We start from the raw sequence: 14819 nt of genomic DNA, 5'->3' as shown, positions 1-14819 counted from the left end.
TATCTAGAGGTATTAATTCTACAAAAATATAGTACAGGTAAATTTATGGGTCAGATGTCTGGTGATGGAGACACAAAAAGAAATTACATATTATCTCTATGCTCAAGGAGACACACAACCTAGAAGGGAGATATATAATTATAACAATATAAATGTGACTCTAAGATATAGCAATATTGTTCACACAGAGTATGACAGCATATAAACTATAGCTTATTATCCACAGTCATCATGATAAACATTTGTTTAAAAAATGAAATGAAATACGATGTAAAATCTCAGAGCATATCCATACACAGTAAATTCACCACAGAGTACTGTTTGTAAAGTTTCGTTGTAGGTTTTTTACATGCATGTGTATGTGTACACGTAAAGTGTTTTACAAAGTAGAATGTACTCCTTTCTGTGAGTCTCAGTTTATAAAGTTTGAAAGTCACTGTATAGGAGGTGATAATGTATTAAATCTAAGTAAAGACAAGTTACCAACTTGTTAGAAGATAAAGGAGACACCACAATCAATAAGAAAACAAAGAGATTTTTTTGATAGTTGGCTGTAGAGAAAAGTAGCCCACTGTAGTAGTTAGTTATAGATATATAAATATACATTTGGGTTAAAGACATAAATATTAAAGGTAAAACCATACATCTACTAATAGAAACTGTTGGAAAACATTTTATCTTGTGATCTGGAAATACTTCTTAACTAAACAATATGCACATATGAAATAATTCACTTATGCATCCATTCAACAAACCTTTATGGAGCACCCACACACTGCATGCCAGATACAAAGGAAGACAGGCAGCAAAGACTAAAATGTGTCAACTGTCTGCCCTTGTGGAGATTACAGTCTTGTGATGGCAGGTTAAAACAATGAGAAGTAGGTGTTATAAATCAAAATAATGTGAATACAGTATTAGTAGACCAAGATCAAACTTTATGGGAAAAGAAGCAATTAAAAGCTACAGGAAAAAGAGTTTTAAGAAAGACAAAATAAGAATAGTAAGGGAAGTAGCGTATGAAATCACAGAAGAAAACAGAGTAGAGAAAGCAAGCGCTTTCAAATATAGCTAAGTATCAGAATAACTGCGGAGCTTGAAAAAATACCTTACCAGGGGCCTCTCAACAAAGACATAAAGTACCACAGAAGATTCTCCAGTACACCACAGAATCACAGACAAATTTCAAGAACAAGATTAGCAACACTCTCAAAGGGTGCCACATTCCAATAATGTAAGGGCAGGAAAATACCATATTTTTCTGTGTATAAGACACCTCCATGTATAAGATGCCTCCCACTTTTCCAACCCAAAATTAAGAAATCAATATTTTAAACATTTTGCTGGTTTTCCTCTTACGGCCTTCTTCTTTTCTGGCATCTTAAGTTCTTCCTGTTTTCTCCACTGTCTGATCATACACTCAGTGGGAGGAGGTCCAAATTGTCTCTCTGCAGCTCTATTTCCATGCTCTTTTGCATAGCTGGTTACATTCACTTTGAATTTTGCAGAGTAAGACAACTGCTTACCGGTATTTAACTTTTTATTTTTTGACATCTTTGTGGGCTCAGTTCCTGTTGCACCTGTCCACTCTCCACCTCCACGTCCAATTATACGGCATCAGCTGATGTCAGTAACAATAAGGCTCATGATTAGAGGAAGCCTGTTTGACAAGGTATGGGCAAGCTACGCAACCCCGCGGCTCCCTCCTTGGCTGACTTCCGTGTATAAGACGCCCCTCGATTTTCAGTCTAACGATTTTAGAAAAAAATAGTATCTTATACATGGAAAAATACGATAACCTTTGGATTTGGCATTTGGGAAATCACTTTTCAGTAGAATGGTACAATAAGAATAGCAGCAATGAATACTGCAAGAAATGGGATGTAAGTAAGGGAGACAAAATACAGATTATTCTTATGAGGAATTAAAAGAGGAAAGAGAATACTGATAAGTGAAAAGAATCCCAATCTTGCTTCTGTGATCTGAGCTCCCACTGGAGAACTGTGCCCTTCTCCCTGAAAAGCCAGAAGCATCTTCTCCATACAGGAGCTGCCCCCTGGTGGTCAGTGCACTCCCACAGCCAACCTCCCGTGGCCGGCCAACCTCCTGCGGTCCCTCACCCCGGCTGGCCGACCCCAATTAGCCCCAATTGCCAACCAGGCCGAGGGACCTCACCCGTGCATGAATTCGTGCACTAGGCCTCTAGTAGTGTGTATAAGGAGAGAAAAATAGCATGAGATTCAGAGCTATAAATAGGCAGGAATAGTAAGTAAAAACATGCAAACAGACTCCCAACTGATACTCCCCCAGTCCCAGAAGGCTAGCAACCATGCTTACAGCACACTGAATCAGAATCCAGTCTGGTTTTGAGGCCAAGAAATCTTCTGTGGTAAAGCACTAAAAAAAAATTGAGCTAATATGTTTGAGCATATCGAACATATTATTGATAAGACCATAACAGAGATGTTGGAGCATTTGGAAACTATTGAGAATAGGCATATAGAAAATAGGCAGAAAAACAAGGGGCAGATCTAGGAAAACAAGGGTTACAGAGAGGCAAGTCTAATGAATCACTGCAGCATTCACAAAGCCATGGGAAATGCAAACTCTTACTACTAGTTTTTTTTTAGCTTGAGCTACCACCATTCTGGTAGATGGGAGAAACAGTGACTTTAGACAAGTGAAATGAAAGTGCTAAATCCTCACTTTCCTCAACAGGAAGGCATGGCATGTCATTTATAAAAATGAAGATAACAGGAGAAAAAGCTAGAACTGGTTGTAGTTGCCACAGGACTATTATTAGGGAGGTTTAGGGCAGATTACTGCTATGAAATTCTTGGTTTTCTCATTGAACTACCTATTTTGGTTCTTTGAGGAAAATTAAAGAGATATAAACAAGTGATGTGAATAAACATGTTAAATGATATACTGAATTTTTTAAAAACCTGCAGCATCTTTTCAATTCCATACACCATTAGGTTGATAGAAGCTTCGTAAGTCTTCAATTCTACCATAAATTATATTTGCTCCTTTTTGGTTCATTTATTCACTCATTCAATGATTACATAAGGAGCTCCTTCAGGGTGTCAGACTGTACAGAATAATCTAGAAGATGTGCTCTCTGACCTCAGGATGTTTGTATTTTAGTCAACCAGGAATTACATGATATATGAGCATGATGAAATGAAAGCTACTTAGAACAGGAAAGATCTGATCTGAGCGAGACGGGCCGGACACACCATGGAGCCCTACCCAGCCCTGATCATGCACCAGTGGGATCCCTCGGCCTGGCCTATACCCTCTCACAATCCAGGACCCCTCAGGGGATGTTGGAGAGCCCTGGTGGTCAGTGTGCTCCCACAGGGGGAGCACTGCTCAGCCAAAAGCCGGGCTCACGGCTGGGAGTGCAGAGGTGGTGGCAGAAGCCGCTCCTGCCTCCGCAGCAGCACTGAGGATGTCCGACTGCCGGCTTAGGCCTGAGGGCTCCTGGACTGCAAGAAGGTGCAGGCCAGGCAGAGGGACACCCTCCCCACGAGTGCACGAATTTTGTGCACTGGGCCTCTTGTTCTAAATAATAAATATTGATTATTTGAACGTTCTTTCTTCTTCTAGTTTTCTAAGAGAAGCTTCTAATCAATGAACCTCATTTATTGGCCATAATGGTACAGAAATAGCATTTACTTGTCTAAATTCTGGCAGCAAAGCATATTCATGAACACTCAGAGCACAGCCTTAAAATTATGCTCCATATTTTAAAATGTCTAAATTATTTAAATTGGACAGTGAAATGTAAAAGCCTTACTAACAGTGCTAGTAAAGTAAAGCAAGATAGTCTGTTCTAAGAGACTCTAAAATAGCAAATAAAATTGTAGATACCGTTGGCATGTGAGTAAATAATGTATAATCAAGACTAGGAACAAGGGTATTACTATGTTACTCCAAGTATTTCTTAACATTTTAATGGCCTGGAAAACAAAGTAGCATATTAGTTACTAACTAACATATACCACAGTATATTATAAAGACTGAGGCATAAATACAGAAAACTAAAGGAAATAAAATTGTATGGCATTATGTGCCAGAAGCAAAAGATGGCAGCTGGGGGAGTAAAAAAATTACACCATTGAGGTAGGAAAAAAGTTAAAAATACATATTAGTTGCCTAGAAAACACAATTAAAATCCTGGAGAAAAATGTTAAAACTAGTTAGTTGCTTTAATATCAAATACAAGTTTCTGCTGTCATTCACACAGGTTTAGAAAGCTACAATATTAAGACATACTTTGAATATAAAAAGAAATATCATATGCATCCAATGATTTAAAAAGTAATCAGGAACACAAAATAATAAGCTATAATTCAACTGTATTAGGAAAATAAACACAAAATATTAATGAATTTTCTTAAAGGGTAATAAAAATTAAGAAAATGCTATTATTCATAGATTATTTTATTTATGGAGATTCTTCAAGGTTTTGAAATCTGAGAGATAATGTTATCAATGTCTGAGAACGGTAAAGAATTTGACAATAGTCATATGACATAAAAATCAAAGAAAGCAAACTATTCAAGATTAAGAAAAGGATGTATATCTATACACACAAACATTTTCATTTTAGAATAAGGGGCTCAGGAGACATTTCACTAAGGACTTTCCAAGTTAGAAAAAAAATGTTTAAAAATCTATACCCTCCTCAAATAAATAAAATGCCCTATTACGTTAAAATAGTATCTAAAAGACTGTGATTCTGTGAAAAACATTTCCTAGTATATACAAGTAAATCTGATCTAATGGACATACACAAATAAATAAAAACTAGTTCTGGTTTCATATCTTCATTACATCCCTAAAATTGCAGGGAAATACACACAGAAATATTTTCTTTCCACTCTGACAATAATTCCTAACCTCAGGGAGGGAGAAGAGATTAGTTTCAAATAAGAAATTAATTCAAAATAATTCAAAAAAAGGCATAGGTAATGCTCTTCTATTAAAACTCCATCCTGGGACTGAGGAACAGAGGAGGTTGAGGAATGTTGCAATCTCCACACTCGTTCATTGGACAGAAAATCACATTAAAACCTTGCCTGAAGCTCTGTTTCAAGTACACAATTTAAAAGAAACCCAACTCCAACCCACTCTCCACTGCTATCATGCCCAGCCAATAAGATCTGCATAATATCCTTACCTGAATAACAGCACTAAACCAGCAAGTGTTGCCAACATTCTTTAGTCCAACAGGAGCTCTGTCCTGCCTTTTTCTATCATAAGGGTTTCGAGAATCCCTCCACACTTCTGTAGGTGTCCTCTTTAAACATGCTTTGTTTTCTGCTATGCTGGCTTCAAGAACTCTTAAGCAATGGGGAGAAAATAATAAAAAAACACACACACAAAACCAGTTATAATTTAGTGCTGTACTCTAGGAAATAGTATAAATTAAAGATTTTTAATTACTTAAGCTCTAGATAATGTATTTGGGGAAGTACTATTTAGGACTATCTTTAATCAAGCAGAGGTTAGTTTTCTTTAAAAACATAGCAGTGGTAAAGAATCGAGACATGCAGCCTTTTTTCTAAGAAACAGGAAATTTCAAATATAACGTTTTTAATAGAAACTATGTTAATTTATGTTTCAACAAGTTAAAGGCTTAGTGGCAGGACTATAGAAAGCACCTAGATAAGTTTTCTGAGAAATCACTGCATTGAAGTACATATTTACAATGTAACAAAATAACTAGTTTTTATAATAATTACTTTGAATCATCAGGTAAACAGTAAAAACTACAAATGCACTTTTCACCTCTGACCATTAATTTGCTGCTTTTTTATAAAAAAAAAAAAGTTAAGGTAAATGCTAGGGTTCCTTTCAGTTCTAGAGATCTGACTCTATGACAGCCAAATAAAGGGAAAAAATACTTATGTATTCACTTCTTCACCCAAAATTTTTCCTACGGAAAATCCCAGTGAAATAAATATCTATGAATCAGAATAATAAAATACGACCTCTTCAAAATAAACTCACATACAGAATATCTTAACCATACCTAAACATGGCAAGAGCAATGCTACTTTGCTCTTGCAACAACATGCTGGGAAACCCTAGTTCCCACAATGAACTATAAGCATATTGCCTGCTCAAGACATGCATTACTATTCCAAATAAGCATAAATAATATTCAGGTGTCTTATCCCATTTTGTTCATTACAAAAATATCAGCAACAATGAGCTTTTCTAAGGTTTTGAGCTCACCATCTTTATCCTAAAGATTTTACTCTATCAGATTAATTTGAAAATAATATAGTTATATTCCTTAATTGTGTGGGGGGAAAATAAATGATTATTCTAACAGCATTATTTACAACAAGACATTAGATACAATGTAGTACGATTCCAAGTTATTACTTAAAATAACTTATGTGAATATAGGATAAAATTTTTCTTTGGGAATAGGTTTTAAAAAGCAGGTAACAACATATTTTAAAATATAAAGATCAACATAAACTCACATCTTTAAAAATAAACAGTTCACACCTCTGTCACTATTACAAGTGATCAAACATTAGCAACACACTTTGCCTAATAATCACCTCTCGAATGCAACCTAGGCTACTAGAGGCTTTTTCTCAAACTATTTACCAATAAAAGGTACCATAACTCCTTGGAAGGTATGATAAATGCCTTCCAAGGAGAGATAAAAAGTCAAAGAGCCAATTGACACTTCCTACTGTTTAAGTTGTACAGGTCGGCACAACATAGCACAATAATAACAATCAACTGGAACAAATTGAATTTGTACATGGTAACTAATTTATACTCAACAGAGAAAAGTTAATGCATAGCATACAAAACATAAATATGACACAAAACATTGCTTTACATAAGAAGGTATATTGAATTTTTACTGACTTATAAAGGAGAGTGTTTTCTTTTGAAAATATTTTCTCTTTGTAATACATATGTATATTTACAAGTATAAATAAAGAAAACTTATTTATATCTTGGTAATTAGAGACGAATGAACTAATAAGACATGCAATGAGTTCTGGGGAGACTCTCAGCAATACCTCAAACAGACAAGAAGAATAAGCACCAGTGGTTACATATAAGCGACTGGAGAGGCACCTAGCAACTGTACACGTCCTGGTTGATATGTACAATACCCACTTAAAGGGAGAATTCTAGAGCTTATTTTTAAAGTATAAGCTAGGCAAAAGTCTAGGAGAATTTCACTCAATCCTGAATTTCCTAGTGGGTGAGCCTATACCATTATACATTTTTAACGACTAATTACAATAAAATACTAATAAGAAACGATCCCTTCTTGATAATGCCAACAGGCCAGATCACATTTATGATAATGACTAGGCAATGAGTCACACAAACATTACTTATGGAAACCTCGAGAATACCTAATATCTGAAAAATATACCTAACCTACAAAAATTAAAATCCAATCTTGAAGGGGAGAGTGGCTGTGATTGGAAGCCTAGCCTTAACTTCAACCTGGAAGAACTCGGATACCTCCCAGGACCCTACAACCACAACACCCAGGGACCAGATGCGAACCCATGAACACCGGGTCTCAAGCAGTGCGAATACGTGGACACGGACAAGCCCTGCACCTTCTCACGAAAAGGTTAAATATTGCCTAGAGAAAGGTGAGGTCTGCGATCCAGGCTGGAGGGAGAAACGTGCACAGCAGAATCTAGAGTTTCAAAGAAAGTCTGCGCCCCACAAAATCCGCCGCCATTGGAGTCAGCAAAGTGCGCGAATGTGGAAGGGGGTCCACAGGGCTGCTGGCAGAAGGGAACTCTAGAAATCAACCCATAGCTGGGCTGGGCACAGAAAGGCAGCCAGTACTGGGGGGGAAAGTCGCCAGTCCATTTGCTTACTCTGGCTTTTTTTTCTCTTTAAGTTCTTGCTTTTGATTACTAAACCCAGTACATAGGATCTCCCAATTAAAAACACTCTCAGAGACTGCAGGGGAAAGTTGTTTTTGTGGAACCTGGGGATCAGAGCAGGGAAAAACGATCAGAAAACCAGCTCTGGGGCAGTCCATTCCCCCAACCCAGTATTAAGTGCGGCAGGGAAAACAAAAACTAAATACTGGGTAGAGAGGACTTCTAGCCCCAGATGTCAATACAGAAACACTGCCACCCAAGGGTTGAATCACAAATTGACTCTTGTGTAAATACAACTAAAGGCAGGCTGAGAAACAAAGAAATACTGCCAGCTTGAAGACAGGATTGTGGCTTACCACACAGAGGAGCAGTGGAATGCAGGAAACTTCAATACCTGACAGAAAACAGGCATGCCAAACAGAACAGTAGAGGAAGTGAATGACCTTCACTACTGAACATTTTTATTTTTTATCATTTATTTAAGAAACTAATATTTTTCTTTTTTTCTCACTTGATTTTACTATTTTTATTATATTTTTATTTTTAATTAGTATTATTACTACTATTATTTTACCTTTTTTTAAAGTTTCATTTTATTTTTTCTTTATTTTATTTTGTGATTAGTGTCCTACATTCTATTTTCATTTTTCCTTTGACATCATTTTACTCTATCTCAACTTTACCTTTATGCAAACACTCTCTTCCTCACTTTTCCCCTTCTGTATTCCTGTTTCTCTGACACTATTCCTGCTTTAGATTTTCCCTATTCTTTTTACCCCATTAAAAATTCATCCTACATACATATAAACTTCCCACTCCACTGCTCCAAGTCCATACACACCTCTCTCTACTCTTTCCTCACTATCCAATTGATTTCCCTCTTCCCTTTTTTTCTTTGTTTTTGGTTTTATGTTTTTTGTTTTGTTTTGCCCTTCTTTCTGTCCTATTGTTGTTGTTTGTTTGACTGTTGATTAGTTTGTTTGTTTGTGTGATTGCTTCTCTTTTTTATGCTTCTGTTTTTCCTCTCCTCGCTTGTTATTAGTTATTGTTTGTAGTTTGCATTCATCTCTGGGTGTTTGTTGTTTGCATTTTTTTGGATTAGTTGTTGTTCTATTGGAGATTTCTCCGCATGTAGATAGTTTTTCACCCTTCTTTTTTATTCTCTTTCTTTTCTCTCTTACTTTATTTCCTTTTCTCAATATCATTTTTGCGCTCTTTTATCCCCTAATTCTCTTTTCTCTGGTGGTCACCATTATTTAGGGTTATTAGTATCGTGAATACATTTGTGCTCAGCGCCTTGTGCATTGTGCCTGTTGTGTTGTATTTTGTGCCTTTAAGTCAATGCAGGAGAGAGAGAGCTACATAACCAGATAGCCGGAGAGGAGCGACCATGGGGAGACAAAGAAACAGCTCGCAAACGAAAGAAAAGGAGGCATCACCAGAAAAGGAGGTAAACGAAATTGAGGCAAGCAATATGTCAGAGAAAGAATTCAGAGAAATGGTCATAAGGTCGCTGAAAAGGTTGGAAGACAAATTCAACAATATGTGTACGAACCAAGAGAAAATGAAGAAGAACCCAGAAGAAATGAAAAATGACATCGCTGCAATAAAGAACTCAATAGAAAGCATCAACAATAGACTAGAAGAGTGGAGGACCGCAACAGTGAGCTAGAAGACAAGATTGAAAAAAATACCCCAGAAGAGCAGCATCTAGAAAAAAAAAAAAAACTTAAAAAACAGGAGGAGAGCCTAAGGGAACTTTGGGACAACACAAAACGAAACAACATCCACATAATAGGGGTGCCAGAAGGAGAGTAAAGGAATAGAAAACCTGTTTGAAGAAATAATGACAGAAAATTTCCCTGACATAGGGAAGAAAAAACCCCACACAAATCCAAGAAGCTCACAGAGCCCCAAGCAAAATGAACTCTAAAAGAGCGATGCCAAGGCACATTACAATTAAACTGGAAAACACTAAATACAAAGTAAGAATCTTAAAAGCGGCCAGATAGAGACAAAAAGTTACCAACAAAAGATCCCCCATCAGAATAGCAACTGATTTCTCAACAGAAATACATCAGGCCAGAAGGGAATGGAATGAAATATACAAAGTCATGCAAAGGAAGGGACTGAATCCATGAATACTGTACCCAGCAAGGCTAGCAATCAAATGTGAAGGTGAAATCAGGAGCTTCACAGACAAAAAAGGACTAAGGGAATTTATTACCACCAAACCAGCAATGCAGAAATGCTAAAGGGTCTGCTGTAAAAAGAAGAAATAGGAAGCGAAGAAGGAACACAGGCATAAAGAATAAAAATGGCAACAAACAAGTACCTATTAATAACTTTAAATGTAAATGGATTAAATGCCCAAATCAAAAGACATAGGGTAGCTGAGTGGATAAGAAAACATGACCCATATATCTGCTGCCTACAGCAAACCCACCTCAGAACAAAGGACTCACACAGACTGATGGTGAAGGGATGGAAAAAGATTTTTCAGGTGAATGTAAATGAAAAAAAGCTGGGGTAGCAATACTTGTATCTGAAAAATTCGACCTCAAAGTGAAGGCCATGACAAGAGATAAGGAAGGCCACTTCATAATACTAAAGGGAGCAATTCAACAAGAAGATATAACTCTGTTAAACATATACGCACCCAATACAGGAAAACACAAATACATTAAAAAAAAAAAAAAAACTTCTGGAGGATATCAAGGGAGAGATTGACAGCAATACAGTCACAGTAGGGGAATTTAATACCCCACTAACACTACTGGACAAATCCTCTAAACAAAAAATTAGCAAAGAAACATCAATCCTAAATGACTCACTAGACCATATGTAATTAATTTACATCTTCAGGACATTTCACCCCAAAGCCACAGAACATACATTCTTTTCAAGTGCACATGGGCCATTTTCAAAGACAGACCACATGCTGGGACACAGACAAAGTCTCTTCAAATTCAAGAAGACAGAAATCATATCATGCATCTCTTCAGATCACAATGGAATAAAACTAAAAACCAACTACAATAAAAAAAATCAAACACCTGGAGGCTAAATAGCATGCTATTAAACAATGACTGGGTAACCAAAGAGATCAAAGAAGAGATGAAAAAACATCATGGCAACAAACAACAATGAAAACACAACAATCCAAAATCTATGGGACACAATGAAAGCAGTCTTGAGAGGGAAGTTCATAACTCTACAGGCCTACCTCAAAAAACAAGAAACAATGGTAATAAATTATCTAAGCCTACAACTCAAAGAGTTAGAAAGAGAGCAACAAGAAAAACCCAGTATAAGCAGAAGGAAGGAAATAATAAAGATCAGAGCAGAGATAAATGACATAGAGACCAAAAAAAAAAAAAAATACAAAAGATCAACAAAACCAAGAGCTGGTTTTTTCACAGGATAAACAAGATTGATGAACCGCTAGCCAGGCTCACCAAGAAGCAAAGAGAGAGGAGCTAAGTAAATAAAATCAGAAATGAAAGAGGTGAAGTAACAACCGATCCCACAGAAATACAAACGATTATGAAAAAATACTATGAAAAACTCTCTTCCAACAAAATGGACAACCTAGATGAAATAGACATATTCTTAGAAAAACTCAAGCTCCCAAAGTTCAACCAAGAAGAATAAAAAAACCTGGATAGGCCAATAACTACCTAAGAAATTGAAAGAGCGATCAAAAATCTTCCAGCAAAAAGCCCTGGTCCAGATGGCTTTACAGGGGAGTTCTACCAAGCATTCAAAGAAGAACTAAAACCCATCCTCCTCAGACTATTCCAAAAAATTCAAGAGGATGGCACACTTCCAAGCTCTTTCTATAAAGCCAGCATTACCCTAATCCCAAAACCAGATAAAGACACCACAAAAAAAGAGAACTACATGCCAATATCCTTGATGAACATAGATGCTAAATTCCTCAACAAAATTCTAGAAAATCGGATTCAGCAACACATTAGAAAGATCATACACCATGATCAAGTGGGACGACTTATTCTGGGGATGCAAGGATGGTACAATATCCGAAAATCAATAAATGTGATACACCACATAAACAAACTGAGGGACAAAAATCACATAATCATATCAATTGATACAGAAAAAGGATTTGACAAAATCCAACACCCTTTCTTGATAAAAAATTTCAGCAAAGTGGCAATAGAGTAATCATACCTCAACATAATAAAAGCCCTATATGACAAACCTACAGCCAACATTATACTCGGTGGGCAAAAACTAAACTCATTTCCCCTAAGAATAGGAACAAGACAAGGATGCCCACTTTAACTACTCCTGTTCGACATAGTACTAGAAGTACTAGCCATAGCGATCAGACAAGAAGAAGAAATAAAAGGCATCCAAATTGGAAAAGAAGTAAAACTGTCCTTATTCGCAGATGACATGATACTATACATAGAAAACCCCAAAGACTACAACAAAAAAAGACTACAACTAATAAATGAATTTGGCAATGTAGCAGGATACAAAATTAACATCCAGAAATCTATGGCCTTTTTATACACCAATAATGAACTCACAGAAAGAGAAATGAAAAAAAAAATCACATTTACCATTGCACCAAAAAAATTAAGGTACCTAGGAATAAACTTAACTAAGGACGTAAAAGACCTGTACCCGAAAACTACAGGATATTCAAAAAATAGATAGAGGAAGGCATAAACAAATGGAAGAACATACCATGTTCATGGATTGGTAGAATCAACATCATTAAAATGTCTATACTACTTAAATCAATCTACAGATTCAATGCAATACCTATTAAAATACCAATGGCATATTTCAAAGATCTAGAATAAACTCTCCAAAAATTCATCGGGAATAAAAAAAGACCCCAAATAGCCACAGCTATCCTGAGAAAGAAGAACAAAGTTGGAGGGATCACAATACCAGACATCAAGCTATATTACCAAGCCACGGTTCTCAAAACTACATGGTACTGGCACAAGAAGAGCCATATACACCAATGGAACAGAATAGAGAACCCAGAAATTGACCCACGCCATTATACTCAATTAGTATTTGACAAAGGAGGCAAGAGCATACAATGGAGTCAAAACAGTCTTTTTAATAAATGGTGCTGGGAAATTTGGTCAGATACATGCAAAAAAATGAAACTAGATAAACAACTTACACCATACACAAAAACAAACTCAAAATTGCTAAAGGACTTGAATGTAAGACAGGAAATCATAAAAATCCTACAAGACTCCATACACAGAAAAATTGCAGACATATGTCGTAGCAATATCTTTACAGACACAGATCCTAGGGCAAGAGAGACTAAGGAGAAAATAAACAAATGGGACTACATCAAAATAAAAAGCTTTTGCACAGCAAAAGAAACCATCAACAAAACAACAAGAAAGCCCACTGTATGGGAGAACATATTTGCAAATGTTATCTCCGATAAGGGTTTAATCTCCAACATTTACAGGGAACTCATACAACTTAACAAAAGGAAGATAAACAATCCAATCAAAAAATGGGCAAAGGACCTAAATAGACACTTTTCGAAAGAGGACATTCAGAAAGCCAAAAGACATGTGAAAACATGCTCAAAGTCACTAATCATCCGAGAGATGCAAATCAAAACAACAATGAGGTCCCACCTCACACCTGTCATAATGGCTATCATCAACAAATCAACAAATGACAAGTGCTGGAAAGGATGCGGAGAAAAAGGATTCTCTCATGCACTGCTGGTGGGAATGCAGACTGGTGCAGCCACTGTGGAGAACAGTATTGCGTTTCCTCAAAAATTTAAAAATGGAACTGTCATTTGACCCAGTAATCCCACTTCTAGGAATATATCCCAGGAAAACAGAAACACCAATCAGAAAGGATATATGCACCCCTATGTTCATAGCAGCACAATTTACAATAGCTAAGATTTGGAAACAGCCTAAATGCCCATCAGCAGATGAGTGGATTAGGAAACTATGGTACATCTACACAATGGAATATTATGCTGCTATAAAAAAGAAGGAATTCTTACCATTTGCAGCAGCATGGATGGAACTGGAGAGCATTATGCTAAGTGAAATTAGCCAGTCAGTGGGGAAAAAAAAATACCACATGACCTCACTCATTTATGGATAATAAAGAAAATTATAACCAGATGAACAAAAAGATAGATATAGAGGCAGAGAAGCATCAAACAGACTGTCAAATTACAGCAGGAAGGCTGGGGAGGGTTGGGGGAAGGAGGTAAGAGATCAACCGAAGGACTTGTATGCACGCATGTAAGCATAACCAATGGATGCAAGACACTTGGGGGGCTGGGGTGAGGGCATGTGCCGGGGGGTAGGGGTGGCCAGGGGAAAGTCATTGGGGAAAAAAAGGAGACATATGTACTACTATTATTAATAGTTTAAACAATAAAATAAAAAAATTGAAACGTAAAAAAAAAAATTAAAATCCATATATAAGTCACAAAATAACAAAATGTGATTCAGCCTCAAGACCAGACTGAGTAAAATTAGGTTTCATATTCCCCGTAAGTGTCAACTACCCAACACAAATTTATATCTAAACTGCACTGAGATAATGCTATTCTTCTTTTTCCAGATCTGGTTAAGATTATTAAAACCCAGGGAGGTGTTTTTTGTTTTGTTTTGTTTTTTATGTTTCCATATAGCCCATCTTCCACCAAAAAAAAAAATACACTTCTTCATTTGTATGTGTTCATACAAATAGTGTAATGTAAATACTACCTTAATGTAATGAGATAATGAAAGCTTTTTAGTTCCTTTGCCTACTCTCTCCCCTGACAGGACTTGGGGGAATGTACCGCCTCAAATGTACTTTCTAGGAAAAAGCAGCTTGCCTATGCTATTTGTATTATTACTCCACAGAGAACGTTTGAAGGGAAAGATA

General features: G+C 36.5%; 1 protein-coding gene across 5 annotated transcripts in view; it reads right to left on the bottom strand.

The window, feature by feature from the left end:
• USP25 (ubiquitin specific peptidase 25) overlaps positions 1 to 14819 on the bottom strand; it is a 192489-nt gene that overhangs the window by 106552 nt on the left and 71118 nt on the right. For all 5 annotated transcript variants that reach the window (XM_079766497.1, XM_079766498.1, XM_079766500.1 and 2 more), the window contains one exon: positions 5189 to 5351. In XM_079766497.1, coding sequence (XP_079622623.1) covers positions 5189 to 5351 — 163 coding nt within the window. The remainder of the gene's footprint in view (positions 1 to 5188; positions 5352 to 14819) is intronic.

Source organism: Cnephaeus nilssonii, assembly GCF_951640355.1.
Source record: "Cnephaeus nilssonii genome assembly, chromosome: 3".
Taxonomy (NCBI): Eukaryota; Metazoa; Chordata; class Mammalia; order Chiroptera; family Vespertilionidae; genus Cnephaeus; species Cnephaeus nilssonii.
Note: the sequence above shows the minus strand (reverse complement) of the source record. Positions and strands in the feature narration are given on the sequence as shown.